Source organism: Lupinus angustifolius, chromosome LG03 (assembly GCF_001865875.1).
Source record: "Lupinus angustifolius cultivar Tanjil chromosome LG03, LupAngTanjil_v1.0, whole genome shotgun sequence".
Classification (NCBI taxonomy): Eukaryota; Viridiplantae; Streptophyta; class Magnoliopsida; order Fabales; family Fabaceae; genus Lupinus; species Lupinus angustifolius.
In genome coordinates, this window is record NC_032011.1 from 29295085 (window position 1) to 29317330 (window position 22246).

General features: G+C 31.8%; 1 protein-coding gene across 1 annotated transcript; it reads left to right on the plus strand.

The window, feature by feature from the left end:
• LOC109344399 (heat shock 70 kDa protein 17-like) lies at window positions 12024–21569 on the plus strand. The gene is made up of 14 exons (XM_019583175.1): window positions 12024–12875; window positions 14206–14438; window positions 15926–16085; window positions 16697–16942; window positions 17064–17200; window positions 17333–17669; window positions 17793–17954; window positions 18324–18398; window positions 18484–18584; window positions 18666–18735; window positions 19544–19600; window positions 19698–19759; window positions 20572–20644; window positions 20941–21569. Exons 1-14 carry the CDS (start codon window positions 12108–12110, stop codon window positions 21154–21156), a joined length of 2697 nt encoding a protein of 898 aa, XP_019438720.1. The 5' UTR covers window positions 12024–12107; the 3' UTR covers window positions 21157–21569.

A 22246-nucleotide genomic window follows, 5' to 3' on the forward strand; every position in this document is an offset into this window, starting at 1 on the left:
AAAATTACACCATGAGGGAAGTTATTTCAAGTTTTGGCTTTATATATAGTATAGAAGTATAGATAAATGTAGATAACTTAAATCACATTTTTCCTGTAAAATTGTAAACATACTGAAAACGGTGCTTCGAAAAATATTATTCCAAAAACATAAGCTTTCTACCCGATTTCAAACACAAATACTTTTTTATGTTATATATAAAGAAAATAAAATGTTACTTTAATATTATTCAAACACAAAATAAATTTTATTTTTTATTTTTTTATACAATATCAAAATAAAAAAATAAATAAAACATTAATTGTATCATTAATGATATTCAAACATAATATAACTTTTTGTATTATTTTTTAATATATAAAAGAAAACTAAATTTTATATTATTTTTTAATTAATAAAAAATACTATAGGGGTAAAGAGGTTTACTCTAGATTCATACATATTCCCCTCTTATCTAATGTGAGTCTTATGATTGTTACACTTCTAAACTTTATAAATAAATAAATAAAAAGTATATAATTTATATAATCGATTATAAAAAATAAATAAATACTTAAAAATTATATTTGAAATGAGTATAGATGGTATGAAATATTTAATTAATATTAAACTAAAGTTTTCTCAAGTATTATTGTGTCTACGAATCTGTATTTTATTAATTTAATAATTTTATTATTATAGATTAATAGTGTCTTAGTTAAATTTTATATAGATATATAGACTTAATTTTTAAATAGAATATATGTAAAAATTATTATTAATGAAAATGATATATTTCACTATCTAATAAGAACATGATATAAGATAGGACTATAAATTCTCAATATGGATAAAATATGAAAGACATCATTTTTTATGTCAACTAGATGAAATACCCACGTTTTTCTTAAAAAGTATACAATGTGAAAACATAAATAAATACATATTTAATTAAAATCTACTTATAATAAATAAGAATATATTTTAAAATCTTGTTGTGCACTAAATCTGAAACATAAAAAGTAAATTGTTTCTATAATAACATTGAGTACTAAATTAAAAGAGATATAACAAAATCTACAAGCATGTGGAATTAATAGAAAACTCTAAAAAATATTCTACACTATGAAGAGTTATTAGCACCACCTAGCAACAGTTCTTTAACTTGATCTGAACTCAGATTTCATACACACCTTATGGAAAATAAAAATCTCAATAATAATATTTTTGAAATTTTAAACTCTAAGACATTTTTAGCCATCACGGTTACAAAAAAAATCTTTGTGAAGAATAATTTTTAATACCCATTAACTCATAATATATTTGGTTACTTTAAATTATATTATTAATTAACACTAAGCCTAAATATGATGATTGTCACAACATATCAATTTACTTATTTGATATTAAATAATTCGATTTCATAATTTATGATTAAAAGTTTGTACACAACATATTTATTAGAGGTGTTTAGTTTGTCTCGCACCTAGTTTCCGATACTAAGTCTATCTTCATATGATGGCTAAGAGTTTGTTTGTTTGTATTCGTATTAATTAATGGATCCTAAGATTTCATCAACAATCAATATAGTTGTTTTATAAAACTCTTAAATTATCAATACTTAATATAATTGAATAATAGATCTCATCAATAATCAATAAAATTGGGCTATATATTTTCCTCACCATAATTAATTCATAGGCCTCCTTATCAAATTAACACAACTGATTATAATTTTCGTCAAAATAAAAAATGGGTTTAATATATCATAAAATGGATATAAAGTATCAAACAACTCTATCTTACTATCCCAAATAATTATACAAAGACTAGACATATATATAATAATAATAATAATAATGATGATAAAACAAAGTAACTTATATACAAATAATATCCTTCAAAATCAAATAAGATCTTAACATGTATAATTATATAATCATACCAATAAGAATAATAAAAGTAAAATATGGTGAGTTCATAAAATTTAAAATACAATATATAACAACAATAGAATTTGGCAAGTTCATAAAAATATGCTTTGAAATTAATTTTTAAATTTAAAAATCATGATTTAAAATATTTACATATTCATGGCAATTAATGATAATTAATTTCCACATAAATGCAAAAAACAAAAAAAAATACTCACATTTGAGCTTATATTGGTTCATAAAAATATGGGTCTCAAATTAAGTTTAAAATATAAAAATCATGATTTAAAATATTCACATAATTTATGGTAATTAATGATAATTAATTTCCACATAGATGCAAAAAAATGATAATGGACAAATTGTTATTATTTTATTATCAAATTGGGTTGTCGTAAATGAATATAAAAGATTGTTGAATCCATAGACTTATTTATACTCTTTTAATTAGAAAAATTATTAAATTTGGATTAAAAAGTGTTTTGATTGAACTAAATTATTAAAATTAACTAATGCAATAGTAAAATTAATTATCTAATATGTTACTAGATGATAAAATAACATATTAAAATTAACTAATGCAATAGTAAAATAAATTATTAAAATTAACTAATGCAATAGTAAAATAAATTTCTTTAGTAAACAGATCAAATGACTAAATGAATTAATTCTTGACAAATTAATTATCTAATCATGATAATATGATTATTAGAATGTCTAATTCAATTAATCATATTCATAGGTGTCAATATGTTACTAGTTGATATATTCTATATTTGGTTTAAACATAGAAATTCATATTATTCATCTTTAAACCTTAGATCATGTATTAGATGACCAAACTAAATAAGCATTTGGAATAAGAATAACCAAGGAAAATAATGGAATAATATTAAACAATTAAATAGTCATATTGGATACATCGAGTTCAAATTATTACATCTAACCCACACACAACGATTTAACTAATCATTTCCATGGAAGCTATAACCATTTAGTTGTTTCACATTTTTCTTCTTTCCTAGCTTCCTAGAGTGATTGTTGTCTCAATCCATATATTTTCTCATCTCAATGATGATAAGTGATACTCCAATATTACAACTCATAGCTACTCTTCTAATTTATTTTAATCTTCCGTAAGATTTGTCCTTAGTTTTTATCTTCAAAGATTCTGATTAGAATCTGGTTACTGATAATCCACATACTCGGCAACATGATCATGGTGCCACATAACAACATTATTGGAGTAGCTAGTTTCAATATTATCTTCCAAATAATAGTAATCACCACAATCACATTAAAGCATGTAATACACCTTACTAATCTTAACATTAAACATTATCTAGTTCTTGAGTACCCAATTTAGATATGATTGACTCAAACCATAATCTCAATGAATACGATTGATCTAATACCAAAATATAACACCCATATTTTTCTTAATTAATTATACATTGGGGAAATATAAAGAAATACATAATTAATTAAAATATTTTTAATTATAAATAAAAATATCTCTATATACTAAATCTTATTCATATAAAATAAATTGTTTTTAATAATAAATGACATTGAGCACTAAAAATGGTAGAAAAAAAGTCCACTAAGTCCCCTTTCACTAAAAACAAACTCTCTAAAATAAAACACATCTCTTAAAAACAAACTCTCTAAAATAAAACACATCTCTTTTGAGGTTCTTGTGTTTGATGTGTTTTTCAAATTTAGTTTTTTAGGTCCTTATGTCTTACGTGCTTAAAGAAAAATATTTTCTTCCCAATTCCTTATAGAGTATAAAATTTGTACACTAATAGTGTAAAGATTTATATACAATTAGTATATCATCCACCACTCATTTGTATTACTTTTATTTAAAAGTCAATAATATTTAGAAATGAACGATAAATGATGTAATGATAGTGTAAAAATCTTTTACCGTATTAGTATATACATATTTTTCTCTTCCTCATATGTACTAAAAACACAATATTTTCATATCCTATATCCTTGATGTGCTTAAAATATATACCTTTTTGGATCATGCCCAATGTGCTTAAAAAAATCATTCTTCCCACATTATCCTTGTGCATAATGCCTTTTAAACTTTTATTATTTATATGTCCTCATAAATGAAGTGCTTAAAATTCTATTCTTTTTAGACCTTATGTATGATGTGTTTAAAAAGTATTTTTTTTCCCAAGTCACTATGTCTAACATGCTTAAAGAAAATTTTACTCTTTTGTGGTCCATGTGTGAAGAAAATCGTTGCCTCTAACCTTGACACGATTTTGATGAAGACACCAACATCACCAAAAAGAAGAAAATGAAGAATACTTATGAAGACAAATAATAAGACAAAACTTCAAGACAAATTAGTCTAAGTTAAATAGGTACTTCTATCTTATACTCTCAAATATACAATAGTAGTAATGCTCAAACTATTTTATTTTAAGAAAATTGAAACACTTCAAGTATAAACAAAACAATTTTCAAAATAATGTGTAATAGGTTACTGTATCTAAGTAACAGGTTACATAAGTGAGAAAACCAGTTACCCAACAAAAATTGTGCAGAGTAATCGATTACTGTATGTGAGTAACAAATTACTCTAATTATTTTTTAAATACCCATTTGGACAGAAAGTTTGGGTAATCGATTACTCTAATTAATTTTTAAATGGCCAGTTGGACAGCGAGTTTGGATAATTGATTACTCAAGGCTGTAATCAATTACTATGAGTTGTTGCATCAGTTTTCAGATTTCAAAATGAATGGTTTTCATCCCAAACGAAAATGTTTCATTCCAATCAATTCCTACCATTTCTAAGATGTGTTATGACTGGTTGGAAAGCCTATTTAAATGCATTGAAACTCCTAATTGAAACATAACTCTTACACAAACTTTCAAACATAATTATGAAAATTCTCTGAAATTTTTTTGCACTTTTTACAACTAGTTCTTAAACATTCAAAGTAAATTTTCTCAGTTGCTTAAAGTAAAATGTTTCAAAGTTTTACAAACTTATAAAGAACATTATTACTTAGTATAAAAAGAGTTATCGGATTGCAAGTAATATTACATTTCAAACTTGTAAAGGCAATCCTGCCATTGTTGTAAACTCTTCATTGATATTGCAGAGATCTTTCTTTTACAAGGGTGTGATAAGAAAAGGTCGGAAATCACATAGACCGCAAACTAAATCTCTTTAGTATACTTAGATGTACCTTGTTTACTGTTTTTGTGGCATCGACTTTATTTCCATTGTTCATGGGTTCCGAGAGAAAGTTGAGAACCAAATCAATAGCTATGACTTGACACTGGGAGGCAAGAGAGGGTGATGGCAGCTAAAGGTAGTGGCAGTGGTTGGTGTGAACAGCTAGGTGGTATTTGGCTACAATTTCGGTTCTAGGGGCATCATTTGCTCCATGCATGTCTCCACCAGGGCTCGTTCTTAGCGCGCCATTGCCTAAACCAAAGGCCTCATTGAGGTGTACCTAGCCTATGTCAGATGCTCTATCTAGAATGTGTTGGTAATCCAGTTACCCAACAAAAACTGTGTAGGGTAATCGATTATTGTATGTGAGTAACAGATTACCTAGTTTCAGCAAAGTTGAGTAATCGATTACTCAAGGTTTCTAATTAATTTTTAAATGCCCAGTTGGACAACGACTTTGGATGATCGATTACTCAAGGTTGTAATTGATTACTGTGAGTTGTTGCATCAGTTTTCATATTTCAAAATGAATGGTTTTCATCTCAAACAAAAAGGTTTCATTCCAATCAATTCCTACCCTTTCTAAGAGGTGTTATGGCTGGTTGAAAAATCTATTTAAATGCATTGAAACGCATAATCTAAACATAACTCTTACACAAACTTTCAAACATAATTCTGAAAATTCTCTGAAATTTTTGCTGCACTTTTTGCAACTAGTTCTTAAACTTTCAAAGTAAATTTTATGAGTTGGTTAAAGTAAAATGTTTCAAAGTTTTACAAACTTATAAAGAGCATTATTACTTAGTATACAAAGATTTATCGGATTGCAAGTAATATTACATTTCAAACTTGTAAAGGCAATCCTACCATTGTTGTAAACTCTTCATTGATATTGCATAAGTCTTTCTTTTACAAGGGTGTGATAAGAAAATGTTGAAAATCACATAGACCGCAAACTAAATCTCTTTAGTATACTTAGATGTACCTTGCTTACTGTTTTTGTGGCATCGACTTTATTTCCATTGTTCATGGGTTCAGAGAGAAAGTTGAGAACCAAATCAATAACGATGACTTGACAGTGGAAGGAAAGAGAGGATGATGGCAGCTAAAGGTAGTGGCAGTGGTTGGTGTGAACAGCTAGGTGGTATTTGGCTACAATTTCGAGTCTAGGGGCATCATTTGCTCCATGCATGTCTCCATCGGGGCTCGTGCTTAGCACACCATTGCCTAAACCAAAGGCCTCATTGAGGTGTACCTAGCCTATGTTAGATGCTCTATCTAGCATGTGTTGGTAATCGAGGTACCCAACAAAAACTGTGCAGGGTAATTGATTACTGTATGTGAGTAACAGATTACCTAGTTTCAACATAGTTCAGTAATCGATTACTCAATGTTGTAATCGATTACTCTAATTATTTTTTAAATACCCATTTGGACAAAAAGTTTGGGTAATCGATTAGTCAAGACTGTAATCGATTACTCAAGACTGTAATCGATTACTCTAATTAATTTTTAAATGCCCAGTTGGACAGCGATTTTGGATGATCGGTTACTCAAGGTTGTAATCAATTATTGTGAGTTGTTGCATCAGTTTTCAGATTTCAAAATGAATGGTTTTCATCCCAAACGAAAAGGTTTCATTTCAATCAATTCCTACCCTTTCTAAGAGGTGTTATGGCTGGTTGAAAAGCTTATTTAAATGCATTGACACTCAGAATGGAAACATAACTCTTACACAAACTTTCAAACATAATTCTGAAAATTCTCTGAAATATTTTCTGCACTTTTTGCAACTAGTTCTTAAACTTTCAAAGTAAATTTTCTGAGTTGCTTAAAGTAAAATGTTTCAAACTTTTATAAACTTATAAAGTGCATTATTTCTTAGTATATAAAGAGTTATCGGATTGCAAGTAATATTACATTTTAAACTTATAAAGGCAATCCTGCCATTGTTGTAAACTCTTCATTGATATTGCAGAAATCTTTCTTTTACAAGGGTGTGATAAGAAAAGGTTGAAAATCACATAGACCACAAACTAAATCTCTTTAGTATACTTAGATGTACTTGTTTACTGTTTTTGTGGCATCGACTTTATTTCCATTGTTCATGGGTTCAGAGAGAAAGTTGAGAACCAAGTCAATAGCGATGAGTTGACAGTGGAAGGCAAGAGAGGGTGATGGCTGCTAAAGGTAGTGGCAGTGGTTGGTGTGAACAGCTAGGTGGTATTTGGCTACAATTTCGGGTCTAGGGGCATCATTTGCTCCATGCATGTCTCCATTAGGGCTCGTGCGTAGCGCATCATTGTCTAAACCAAAGGCCTCATTGAGGTGTACCTAGCCTATGTCAGATGCTCTATCTAGCATGTGTTGGTAATCCTTATCATAGGTGAAGTTGACTTTGACTCACCACATCTTGACACATATGTTTGATAGTAATCGAGTCTTATAGAATATATGAGAATTTAGTACCTTACACCACTAGTTCAAGGCTTCTTTGATAAATATATTTGAGGTATTGAATGTGAGGGATGAAATTAAAATAGTTAGTCATATAGGGATGGCAATGAAAACCGAACCTGTGGGTACCCGTACGAACCCAACCTGAATTTAACGGGGAAAACCCGATCCCAATATTCGGGTTCGGATTCGGGTTTGGTACACCTAATACCCTACCCCGAACCCGCCCAAACCCGTTAGATATAATATTAGGCATACCTAAAGTCCTAAATTTGAAATAGAAATAGTAGCGTGATGTGAAACAGTGAAAGTGAGAAAGTCTGAAACACCCAAAGTCACACTCTCTTACACTCACTTTCTTCTCCGGCAAGGTGGCAGGCGCAGCGGCAATCCTCAAGGTGAGTCTTTCGTGTTCATCTTCTTTCATTACTTTTGTGTTTCATTAATCTTTGTTTCCATCAATCCTTGTGAAGAGTATTACTAAAAGTATGAAAAATAAGCATTGAAAGTGTATGATTTTAAGAGAGAATATGCATTGAAAGTATTACTCTTCTTCCTTCTACCCTTTCTCATTTTGCTCAATACCCTTCTTCTAATGTATGGCAAACTAGGTGACTTGAACTCTGCCAGAACTTGTTTGATGAACTGCCTCAACGAAATGAGGATTATATATTAGTAAAAAATAAAACAAATATATATCTATTTACCTCTGATTTGGTGTGTAGTAGGTTTTTGGATCTCAATTCTTTTTAATTAATTATAAGATTGAATATATATTTATACATAGTTCCTCTATTTACATTCAAATTCATTTGAAGAATTTTCCCCTTATGATTTAGTGCTCAACCTAAGTGGTTAATTTAATCCTTACACATGCATGCTTTTTCCCCTATGTTCCAAATTGAGAAATTTATCCTAAAAGCTTTTTAGGTAAATTATAATTATAATTAGAAAGTTGTTTTGAATATAAACTTCCACACTTAAAGTTGTTCCAAATTGTTTTGAATAGTGATGGTTGATTTAAAAATCAATGATTAGGAATTTTAATAATTTGGTATTGTGTTATACACTAATGTATATTGTAATGCGTAATGAATTTAGTGATTAAATATGTGTTTGCTAATATGTGTAAATCTGTTTTTTCTTCTAATTGTTTTATTATTTATCCAATTAGGGAGAATGAATATAATAAACAGAACAAATATGGATGTGATTGGTACCCAACATGCTTCACAAGGAAGTTTACAACAAGTAAATGTGGAAGGCACTTCTAACACTACACCTGAACAATCTCATATTGGACAAGATGATAATATAGAATCAACAACACAACCTACATCAAAGAGGCATAAAAGTGTGGTGTGGGAGCATTTTGAAAAGATTAAAGTGAACGGAGTAGACAAGGCTGAGTGCAAATATTGTAAGAAAAAACTCGGAGGGAGTTCAAAGAACGGAACAAAGCACTTGCACAACCATATGGAGTTGTGTATTCAAAAAAAGATTATGATGAGAGGCAATGACAAAGGACAATCATTTCTAATGCTTAAAGCCTCACAAGGTAAGAGAGAGTTAGGAGTTGGAACTTATGATGCAGAAAATACAAAAAAAAGGAGCTTGCGAGTGTGTGGACCATGTTGGTTTTAGAAAGTACTCAGCTTCCCTCCAACCATTGTTTCAAGTGCCTTCTCGAAACACCATCAAGAAGGAGATATTGAAAGTGTATGATTTTGAGAGAGAATGTGCAATGAAGATGTTGGATAGTCATGAAGGGAGAGGGGCCATTACCTCAGATATGTGGACCTCAAGTAATCAAAAGAAGGATTACATGACAGTCACAACTCACTATATTGATTGCTCTTGGACTTTACAAAGTCGAATCTTGAGGTAATTATATTTATAACTCAATTTATTTGCAGTTTTTCATGGCAAAATTATTGAATGTGAATATTGTTATTTTAGGTTCATTTATGTTCCTGCCCCTCACACTAGTGATATACTTTGTCATGCGCTCGTTGAATGCTTTATGGATTGGAACATTGACACAAAAATAGCAACTATTACTCTTGATAATTGTAGCACAAATAATGCTATGATTCCAAAAATTAAGGATAAATTGTGATTGGGAAATTTATGAAGGATGGGTCTTTACTTCATATGCGTTGTTGCGCACATATCCTAAATTTAATAGTTAAAGATGGATCATAAGTTGTGAAAGATGGGATAGAAAAGATTCGAGATAGTGTAGCATATTGGAACGCTACACCAAAAAGGAGCGAAAAGTTTGAGGAGACTGCTAAACAATTGTGAGTTCCTTACACTAGAAAGTTAATTTTAGATTGTCCAACTAGATGGAATTCAACTTACAAAATGCTCGAGGTTGTCATATCGTATAAGGATGTATTTAATCGGTTAAATCAACGTGACACTCAATATACTTGTTTGCCAAGTAATTCACAATGGCAATTTGCAGAAGATGTTTGTGAGCAACTAAAATTGTTTAGTTCCATAACCGAGATGATTTCTGGTACTAAGTATCCAACTGCCAACATATATTTTCCCAAGATTTGTCAAATTAAGCTAGCAATAATAACTCAGTTGATGAACTCCTCTAATGAATAATTAATTAATTAAAATGATGGCAGAGAAGATGATGACTAAATTTGAAAGGTATTGGAGTGTGATTCATGATATTATGGGAGTTGCTACAGTTTTGGATCCTAGATACAAAATGGCATTACTTGAATTCTATTTTGATAAGTTGTATGACCATGATGCATTTACGCAAGTAAGGAAAATCTGAGAGCTGTGTTATGATTTAGTGTCTGATTATCAACAAACAAAAAATTCTAGTGGAAGCTCTCCATTGTTAAACAGAATTGTTACTAATGATGAACCTTTGGAGGATTATGATGTGTTTATCGAGATGAGAAGAGAAACTAGAAGCTCAAGTGTTAAAATTGAGTTGGATCATTACTTGGAGGAGGATATTATAAAAAGAACGCCGGATTTTGACATTTTAAATTGGTGGAAGACAAATGGAGTCATGTATCCAACACTTCAAGCAATTGCAAAGGATTTGTTAGCTATTCCTATTTCTACTGTAGCTTCTGAATCAGCATTCAGCACAAGTGATCGAATATTGAGTCCTCATCGTAGTCGACTTAATTGGACTACATTAGAGGCTTTGATGTGTGCTAGGAGTTGGCTATGGTCTGCTGAAAACGTTGGTAAAGTTTTAAATTATTAAAGTATTGATTCAAGTATCAGATTTAATATCTTATATTATGTAATATATTTTATCTTATCATTCTTTGTTTTCAATATTGGTAGAAAATTTGAATTCCAGTTTCGCACAAGAATATGCTACTTTTTAAATGAAATGGAGTTTGGTGATGAAGGTATTTTACATTTCACTTGTTTTAAATTCTTTGTTTAATGGATATATTTAATTTTGGTTTTTAAATCTTAATACATATAAAGTGATGAATAATAGTTTGAGTTATCATTTTGAAGATTAGTAGTTTCTGCCTGAGTGTCTGCTGCATCCAGATATTGAAGGAGACTTGTATTTTAGTGTATTGCATCTATGGAAGAAGACTTGTTAATTGTTATTGTTACTGAATTATGCTATTATTAGTGAATTATTGTTATTGCTTCATCCAGATATCTAGTGAATATTGTTACTAAATTATGTGCTTTATTGATTGTGGTACTGAAAATATGCATTATTTATGGTTGTGGTATTGAAAATATGCATTATTTATATGGCAGTGATGAACCTAGTATATGCTAATTGCCTAATTCATATGATGACACTGATGCTAAAGTATGCATTATTTATGGTGATAGTGATGCTAAAATGTGTATAATACACAGTGATGCTCACTACTCAGCATTTATTTATTTATTGTCGAGTTTACCCGTCAAGTTTGGGTTACCCGATGGATTTGAGGATAATATTCTTATTTTCAACCCCGTTGAGTTTGAGTTCGTATTCGAGTTTTACATTTCGGGTTCGGGATGAGGTAAGGATAAACCCGACCCCGATCCGCCACGTTGACATTCCTATAGTCATATTAACATTTTTAGCTTTAATTTAATGACAATATCAAAAGTTGCTCAAAAATAGCATGGTAGAAGACTAACAATTTCCATCTAAAAAAACTTGTATAAATATATATACAATGTTATATTTGGAAACAAATATATTTATATTTTTGGTGTTATTATTAATGACTAAATATTAATTATAATTTAATGTTTAACGTATTATCGAGATTTTATTGGTTGTCTCTCCATAGATACATCTCTAAACAAATGAAAACAACATCACACAACATATCATATCCTGCCAAGTGTACATTTCACCACGTGTCATCATATTACTAGTTAGACACTCTCCTTCTTTGTCACCTGAATAAACACACTATTCCTTTCTCTCTCTCACACACACTTAAATCTTTCTCTTATTTCAATTTCAAATATATTCTCACAAACACGAACACGAACTTCGAATTCGTTCAACAATGGCGTCGTTTCTCACAATCTTCACTATAATTCTCTCTTCTCTTCAATTCCTCATATTTCCTTCACATTCCGCAGTTTTCACCGTAGATCTAGGTTCCGAATCGCTCAAAGTCGCTGTTGTAAACCTAAAACCTGGTCAGATCCCAATCTCCGTCGCGATTAATGAAATGTCCAAGCGTAAATCTCCGGCGTTGGTTTCATTCAACTCCGGCGACCGTCTTCTCGCCGAAGAAGCCGCTGGACTCGTCGCTCGCTATCCGCAAAACGTTTTCTCACAAATTCGTGACCTCGTTGGGAAACCCTACGATTTCGCTACGAAATATCTCGATTCGTTGTACTTGCCGTTCGAGGTTGAACGAGATTCGAGAGGCGCGGTGAGTTTTAAAGTAGATAATGAAAACGGTACCGTTTTTTATTCTCCCGAGGAGTTGGTTGCTATGGTTTTGAGCTACGCAGTGAGTTTAGCGGAGTTTCATTCTAAGGTTCCGATTAAAGACGCAGTGATAACGGTGCCGCCGTATTTTGGGCAATCTGAACGGAAAGGGATTATTCAGGCGGCGAAGTTAGCGGGGATTAATGTTCTTTCGTTGATTAACGAGCATTCTGGTGCGGCGTTGCAGTATGGGATAGATAAGGATTTTTCAAACGAGACAAGGCATGTTATATTCTATGACATGGGTTCAGGGAGTACTTATGCTGCGCTTGTGTATTTCTCAGCGTATAAAAGTAAGGAGTATGGGAAGCCTGTGTGGGTGAACCAGTTTCAGGTAAGCGTTGTTACTTACTCTATCTATATGAGAGTAAATGTCAATTGTAGTTTTAATTTTGGATTTACATGTAGTTTTTGGTGTTTGAAAGTTAGCTCGGTTTTGGCTTTAATTCCTAATTATTTGGATTTCGCTACATGTTAATACCACCACGGGCAAGGTTGATGCTGACTTGTCATCACGACCGGGACTAATAATTCAATTTTGAGCACACACCCTGGTTACATACTTAAAATGGCAATATAGAGTAATTCGATGAGTAGACACACTGAGTTAGGATTAGGAATAGTTGTTTTAAAGAGAAAGTTGAGGTATTACCTATGAATGAAAAGAGGGTAGAATCTCACCTTAGATGGTTAAGGCATATCTATGGATGAAATGGAGGGTAGCCTAAGCGCCTGGGTAGAGGAGCCCAAGAAAAATAATAGCTGAAATCAGTTAAGAAGGATTTATATGTGAGTTGTTTGTGTATACACATTTTTATGATCGGAAATTATGAGGCCGTCTGATCCATGCAGCAAGTCCAACTTAGTGAGAAAAGGCTTGGTTGTTGTTTTGGTTATTTAAACTTGTGATTTTATGTTATATTAACAGTTGTAGTATCTGCAATTTGGACTAAGTCACTATATTGTTTTCCTTACAAAAAAGAACATGCATATATTGGTTAATGTTGATGCCTATGTTTGCTTTTTGAAACATGCTGATTATACTGGTGGAGAATGCAAATATGCTGGACATACTTTGTTATCATGAAACCAATCAGCTATTATTAGATCACTATTATTAGGGAGTGCAACACTCGAATTTTGTTGAGTAATGTCTCAGATAGTGTCTTATTCGATGTTTCTATTTCTTACACAATGAACATGTTGATGCTAGATGTTTTTTTATTGATAATATGTATTTATGCAATTTCAATTTGAAATTCAAATTGTGTATTATAACTTCAAATTTATGTTTAAAAGACACACACACACACGTATATATAATATATATTTTGTTGAAGAGGATATGTCCAGGAAGGAATATCTACAAAACCGAGGGCCCAGGAGCCCAGGAATCCTGGCTACATTCCAAAGTTATCAAGCTGCCTCACAATTTTTTATTTTCAATATTTGTAACGAAATAAGCAAACGAAATACAAAGTTTGAAATTTTCAAATTAATAATAGTAAGATGGGGCCTATGTTAAATTAACTTGCTGCTGCATACTTTTCTGTGACTGAAGCAGAAGAAAATAAATTGATTAGCTCACTCTTTAAAAAATTATTTTATTCTTCATGCGAATCTTAGTCCTCCTAACTTTCTTACTTAATTCATAATTCATGTAGGTTAAGGATGTCCGTTGGAACTCAGAGCTGGGTGGTCAGAGTATGGAAATGCGATTGGTGGAGTATTTTGCTAATGAGTTCAATGCACAAGTTGGCAATGGAATAGATGTGAGGAAATTCCCCAAGTCTATGGCTAAATTGAAGAAACAGGTTAAAAGAACAAAAGAAATTCTTAGTGCAAACACAGCAGCTCCCATTTCAGTTGAATCACTTCATGGTGAAATAGATTTCAGGTAGGTTAAATTTGAAGTAACCTGTGAGCGCTTTCTGCATTCCTGATTTAAATGGTGTATTTAACCTCTATGAACATTTCAGTCTGAACAAACACATGGAAAATATTATAATGAACACTCCTATGGAGAATATTAAATCCAAATGGTTCATTTTTTCTTCAGAAAAAGAAAATTTCAATTGAGAAAATTTCTAGGAATGTATTTTAACTCAAGAGTTATTATCTGCATTTAATATAGAAGGGCAGCCTAGTGCATAAGACTCCCACCTAGTGGCGTCTGAGGATGATAGATGTATACAGTCTTACTCTCGCAAGCGAATAGGCTCTTACTAGGAATTGAACCCATGATCTCCAAGTCACAAGGCAACAACCTTATTGTTGAGCCAAGGCTTAGCTCTTCTCTACATTTGATATGTTCTCTCATATTTTTTATAGTATATATTTTGTCCATGGGAGGTCAGTTTTTTCCAGATGATTTGCCAAAAAAGTAGGGAAATCACTGGAAAATCTAATACCTATAAATGCAGTCAGTATAACTAAACAATGTAGTTTCTCTTTAAATAGGCTTGTCCTTATTTTTTGTAATGATGCAGCTTCAAAGTTTTTTGCCAATGCCCTACATGTCCTTAGTTTGGTTAGTCTTGGCAAGCCATATTTTTTTGAACGATGAGATTTAACATTTTTTTAATTACACAATAACTTCTATGATTATTGTTTTGTTAATTTTGAAGAAATTCCTGACCACCCTTCACTGTAGTTTGGTCATCCGAGTCTGAAAAAACTAAAACAGATAGTTCCTCATCTCTCCAATTCATAATCATTCTAGTTTTAGTCATGTCAGCTTGCAAAACATGTCCGGGTTACATTTCCATGTATTGTTTGGGGTCCTAGTCATGCCATCTTTGTTTTAGGCTACACGTATGTTTTCACTTTCATTGATTATTTTCATGGTGCACATCGATTTATTATGTGAAGATCATTAATTACTATTCGATTATTTTTTAATTTTGTACCGAAGTCCACACACAATCTTGCATATAATTCAAGATATACCTAGTGATATTACAAAAGTGTAATTTTCAGCCCTCTGTAATTACTTTATGGAACCACCTTTCTTTTCCACAATCCTCATCACGAAAAAAATGTCCCCTCTTTTACACCTTGTTTTAGAAAACAAGAAACAGTGAAAACCAAGGAGCACTTTTGTAATTTTGAGTCGAAACAAGAAACAAACTAGAAAACCCTCAATGTTTCCTTTCTAACTTCAGAGGGTTAAAAATGAATGAAGGTACACATGATAGTTTCTCATCCAAACATACCCTTAGTGGTGCTCAGTCAGTACATGATCTCCAAACATACCCTTAGTGGTGCTCAGTCAGTACATGATCTCCAAACATACCCTTAGGGATCATGTACTGATCAAATTGTGGTATATTTTATTACGGTTAATGCTTAAGGGTTCTTCATTCAAGGGTTATTTTCTTGCAGGAGCACAATAACCCGTGAGAAGTTTGAAGAGCTTTGTGGAGATATTTGGGAAAAATCTCTTTTACCTGTGAAAGAGGTGATTGAGAATTCAGGCCTGTCCTTGGACCAAATATATGCAGTAGAGTTAATTGGAGGTGCTACCAGAGTTCCAAAGTTACAGGTTTGAAAAATGCATTTCCTTTTTCTACCATTAGTTACGCAATATGCAGATAGAGAAGAGTGGTATCATGTCTGCAGATTTTAGCGCATGAGCTTGATCCTTCATAATATTTGTCCTGATACCATTTCTTTCCGTATAACACCTGTCTTAAATTATAATACTAGTTTTGACTTTTGACAAGTCAGTGATTCTATTTGTCAATCTATGTAACATGTGCCTTCTCAAACTTGATCATATTTTATGATAGAAGATATGCTTGTTAATGCTATTTTTTTAATATAAATATTAATAGTGAAGAATAAGAATGAGATGCTCACATTAGCATATAGGTTGTTATGTATAGATAGTAATCATGAATGTGATTCAATTGTTTTACACTTTCATATCAAATATAAATACGATTTAGTTTGGATGACATGAATCTCTGATATAGTTTCAACTTATATTCGATATCTATTTAATTGTCAAAAGAACTGCAGCATTTAATCTTTTTACCTATGCATTCTCCAAATACTGTGTTTGTTCTTTTGTTTTATGGGTCTAGCAGTTTACTCAGAAGTCCAGCATAACGTATGGAAAATTACTTCTTATTCTGTTTACTACAATTGCAGGCTAAGCTTCAAGAGTTCCTTGGGAGAAAAGAACTTGATAGGCATCTTGATGCTGATGAAGCAATAGTTCTTGGTGCAGCTCTGCATGCTGCAAATATAAGTGATGGAATCAAATTGAACCGCAAACTCGGAATGGTAGATGGTTCCTTGTATGGATTTGTGTATGAGTTGAATGGTCCTGATATTTCAAAAGATGAAAGCTCTAGGCAGTTACTTGTACCACGAATGAAGAAACTACCAAGCAAGGTAAATCAATTATTAGTTTATGGTTCACATGCTTCATGAGACTGCATATCACAAAAAGAGTGAATTTGATGAAGTTAGTTTCCAATTTTACCGATCCTCTATAATATTGTCTACTTAACAGATGTTCAGATCCATTAATCATAACAAAGATTTTGAAGTTTCCCTTGCTTATGAAAGTGAAAATCAATTGCCACCTGGTGTTTCATCTCCTCAAATTGCTCAATACCAGATATCTGGCTTGACAGATGCAAGTGAGAAGTAAGGATAAGAAACCTCATTAACTACTAATGACATAGTTGCTGATTTGAGCCACTTATGGAATTGTTTTTCATGCCAAATGTAAAGAAACTCTAATGCCCTCCTATTTTTTTGTCTCCATTATACTTCTAGATACTCATCTCGGAACCTGTCATCCCCCATCAAGGCAAATATACACTTCTCCCTTAGTAGGAGTGGAGTTCTTTCTCTGGATCGGGCAGATGCTGTTATTGAAACAAAGGAGTGGGTGGAAGTTCCTAAAAAGAATTTGACCATAGAGAATTCAACTATTTCATCAAACCAATCAAATGAAGCTGGTGCTACAAACAGTTCCGAGGAAAGCAATGAAAACTTGCAAACTGGTAGTGGGTCTAGTAAGACCTCCAACATCAGCACAGACGAGCAAAATGCTACAGAACCAGCAACAGAGAGGAAGCTGAAAAAGAGGACCTTTAGGGTTCCATTAAAGGTGAAAGCTAACTGGCTACCCGTACTTTCTTGTCTTAATCTGGCTGGTGATTTTCCTGGGCGAGATTGAAATGGGATCTTCTAATATACACTTTTCATCGTCTTGTTCTTTAACTGGTGGCAGATTGTTGAGAAGATAACAGGACCTGGAGTGTCTCTATCAGAAGAGTTTCTTGCTGAAGCTAAAGGCAGATTAGAAGCACTAGACAAAAAAGATGCAGAAAGGAAAAGAACAGCGGAGTTAAAAAATAATTTAGAAGGATATATTTATACTACTAAGGAGAAGGTTGGTAGTAAACAATATGCATATGGTTTTCTTTGACATTTAAGGCCTTTATCTTTTATATGACTAGTAATGTTTTAGTCTATAAGATCTCTATTTTCTTTCGAAGTAAAATAATAGGTATCTTTAATCAGTTGTCTCTTTAATTACTTGGATTCTTTTTCTGTTGTATATTTGTCTGAGGCAGAATGTGGAATTTGGGAATGATGCTCCTGCTGTTGTTTTATTGCTTTACATACTCTATAGACTAAATTTTAAGTCTATTGTTTGATTCTCAGAATTTTAAAAACTGATTGACTTGACCACCCTTTCTATTTCTTATTGTACTATTATTTTTCAACTTGTTCTTACCGCTGCCTGCCTTTTAATCAGATTGAAACTCTTGAGGAGTTTGAAAGGGTTTCTACCGCTGAGGAACGCCAGTCTTTTATTGAGAAGCTTGATCAGGTTAACCCTTTTCCTTGGGAGACAAATACTAACTGTTATTGTTTAAATATAAGAATATTTACTTAAGCTTCTTGAATTTTGTCAGGTGCAAGATTGGTTATATATGGATGGTGAAGATGCCAATGCTGATGAGTTTCAAGAACGTCTGGATACGTTAAAAGCTGTTGGTGATCCAATTTTCTTCAGGTCTGTTGTATTTTCAGTTATAGTCTATGCATGCCTTTATAGTGTGGTAATGTTTTTCTGAATCACTTAACATCATCTCAGGTTAAAAGAGCTTACAGCTCGTCCATTAGAAGTTGAGAAAGCCCATAAATACCTCGGTGAGCTGAAACAGGTACCAACAACAAACTTATGATGTAATGTGTGCTTTGACACTGTTTTTGCTTTTCATTTTTGTTCCCTTTTTGTATTCTAAATTTACTCTTTTCTATCACTGAAATTGGAGCTTGGCTCCTTGGTTTTTCTGCTGGTTTCCTAACATGTTAATATTAGTTCTTATCATATATATTCCATTGGAATGCTGGTGCAATTGAATCTTTAATATGATTGACTTAGAAGAATGTGCCTGTATTAATTCTATCATGTTCGTTCCACATCATTCTCATTTGAAGGAATGCTGAAACTGGTCATCCTATGACCTCATTGAGATATTAGATGGAGAAAGGAACATGATTCAAAATATGAAAATGATTGGATATTACTGGCAATATTCATTTACATATATATCCATTGTTTATCCAACTTTATCATGTCTGGTCAGTCTTATGTGCTCATCCTTAGATTTTGTTGGAGTAACGGTTGAAGTATCTGGTGCTTTAGGATGTGTATGTTGCTACAGTCCGTTCAAAATTGGGTGCTCACAGTGTATAAACTAGTTTTTTTCTTTCATGTTAATCATTTAAACTTGATGAGTATTTTGAAAAGAAACTGACCATCCTGTAATGAGATTTGGTAGATGATGCAATACATATGTTTTTTATGTAAAAGTTAAGCAAACCAAACATGTACGATGAGCAATTGGATGTGCTCTTGTAACTATCTGAAGCAGTGTATGTTGATTTACAAAAAAAATTATACAACTACAGCCAAATATTTGGGAATGTCACTAGAAGCATCAATATATCTTTTGTTTTCATCTGCAGATTGTACAAGAGTGGAAAGCAAAAAAGTCTTGGCTTCCAAAACAACGAGTAGATGAGGTATTTGATTCAACTTGATTTTAATAATCTTGATCTGTTTAAAATTATGTGTTATATTCAGAAAATTCAAATTTTTTGTTCGTTGTTAACTTGCCAGGTGGTAGGTGATGCTGAAAAATTAAAGAAATGGTTGGACGAGAAAGAGACTCAGCAAAAGAAGTAAGTTCTTATAGTAATTTTGCATGTGCTTTGCAGCAATTGATGTAATAGCACATTTTTCAGTTTTAATCTGGTCTATTTATCCTTATTTAAATATAATATAATATAATACGTGATTAATTTCAACATATTTAGTAGTGGTTATTGAGCTAATTGATGTAAGTTATCTTTGGAAGTAGTTTTCTTTACTCTCCTATTACCTTTCTAAGATAGACTGAATAGGCTATGGGGGTCAATTTATATAGAAAAATATGATCAATGAATTTTGGTTACACAGTGAAAATAGTTTGTAATAAGTTAAGGTTATTTTGTCATATAAAAAAGCCTGTTCTGCTTCTGCCTATAGCTGTATGTGATTCAGCATATTTTGCTACTCATTAATCTTTCTTGATATTCTTACAAGGTTTCTGGTGTCTAGTTAATTATTATTTTCCAGATAAAAATATCTTTAAGATAACTTCTTATTGGGTGTAAGCCTTTCACCCCTTTCTCTCTGTAGGACTATGTAAATGATTTCAAGATGAGCAATGTATCATCTAAATCAAACATTAATGGCTTCAAAGCCGTAAACAAGATTATTTCCCAGTGATTAGTAATTTCTTTTTCTGTCCAGATAGCAAATAATATTGTACTGTTCCTAGATGCTTCTGAATATTTAAGAAAACTGGGCTAGTGTAGCTTTTGTAATGCATTTCTCTTCCAATCTGATTGATTACTTACTCGAGTTTGGCCATTTACGAAATTGCTCAGCGCACATAGCAATTTTTATGTAATTGGCTATATTGATTTCTTATTTTGTAATTGTTTTGAAGGGCATCGGTATTCAGTACACCAGTATTTACTTCTGAAGAAGTATATCTAAAGGTGCTTCTCCTACAAAACAAGGTACTATTTCTTTTCCTTTTCAAGATCAATGCTGCTTTTGATGAAAAAGTTACTTTCGTATCGTCCCTGGTTTTTGGCGGACAAAAATTACTTTCGTATCGTCTCATGAGAAAGTTTTTGTCCAGTACTGAAGCCAATTTAAAAATCAAACAAGAGACAAAAAATCTCATGAGCTTCCCCTTATAGCAAATTTAATGCACCCTAAGAATTGTTTACACTTTAGACTTGTGATTTACAGATATATGAAAAAGCAATGCCTTTCTTTCTGTTAAGGTTTTCTATATACACATTTTCAGGTTTCTAGTATTAATAGAATTCCCAAACCCAAGCCAAAAGTTCAGAAGCCTGTAAAGAATGAAACTGAAAGTGGTGGGAAGAACATGGCGGATAGTTCTAGTGGTGGGAAGAACACGGATAGCTCTTCCTCATCAAGTGATCAATCCGCTAACAATTCAAACGGCTCAAGTGATGAAACAGTAGACGATCAACCCGAAGTTCATGACGAGCTATGATGAAGTCGGTATGTGTTCTTCCGGTTTTCTCCAGTTTTAATCATCTACCTGCGCAATTTTTACAGTTAGAGGTCCGGACTGGTAATGGTAGAATCAATGGATAGGTGAAAGGAGGCAATCAATGCCAGTAGTGCTCAGCAAGCAGGAGAATAGGGTTGAGGTAAAATATTTACTTAATTAATGCTAAAATTTTGAGGAGTTCCTAATTCATAATTAATTTCCCTTTGCTATTTAAAAGGGGCAAAAGTTGTAATTTATAGCCATATGAAGGCTTTTTATGTTTGCTGAACCATATAAGATGATAAGAAAAGCAGTTCTGAAGAATTAATTCTCAAGAAATTGCTTAAAATATCATCTAATACAAATTTTGCTTGATTCAGATCCTATATATCTAAGAATCCTTTATTTTCAAATAATAAGGTGATACAATTTATCTTCTTTTTTTAATTAAATTTTCTCATAATGTCATCCAAGATACATTGTTTATTAGAAAAATCCATAAAGCACTCACACTTTAATTAAAATAAGAGTAAATTATACTAACATCCCCGAGTTTTAGTGAAATTACACAAATTACCCCTTATTTTTTTACACCTACACAAACCTCCCTGAATTTTTTATACTTTTATTACACTGATCATTCCTGCATAAGAAATTAGTGTAATCTTTTAAACAAAAAATATGATAAATGCAATTAAGTTAAACAAAATATGATATATTGTGAAGACAAGTCCAAATAATATGAGTCAATATTTCTTTATTATTTTTGGTTATAACACTATGAGAGGTTTGTATAGATGTAGAAAAGTGAGGAATAATTTGTGTAATTTCATTAAAATTCAAGGGTTACGGTGTAATTTACTTTTAAAATAATTGTATATCTTATGTTTATTTATCAAACAGTATCACATAATTGTACTGTGGCTAATCATGTTGTAAGGTTCAAATTCTTCACGTGTTAGTTTTGAAAAAAAATGAATTTTTTCATTCGCGAAGTGTTTTTGACCGGTTGATATATGGTTTGATTGGTTTAGATTGATATTTTTTTATTTTGAACTATGTGGTATATAATTGTTATACTGAATTAATA

Bases quoted from the DNA above. Each gene is read 5' to 3' on its own strand.
- LOC109344399 (XM_019583175.1), top strand. From the start codon at position 12,108: ATGGCGTCGTTTCTCACAATCTTCACTATAATTCTCTCTTCTCTTCAA. The intron at 19,601-19,697 runs GTATTTGATTCA...TTAACTTGCCAG, and splicing joins CAAAACAACGAGTAGATGAG to GTGGTAGGTGATGCTGAAAA. The intron at 20,645-20,940 runs GTACTATTTCTT...ACACATTTTCAG, and splicing joins TGCTTCTCCTACAAAACAAG to GTTTCTAGTATTAATAGAAT.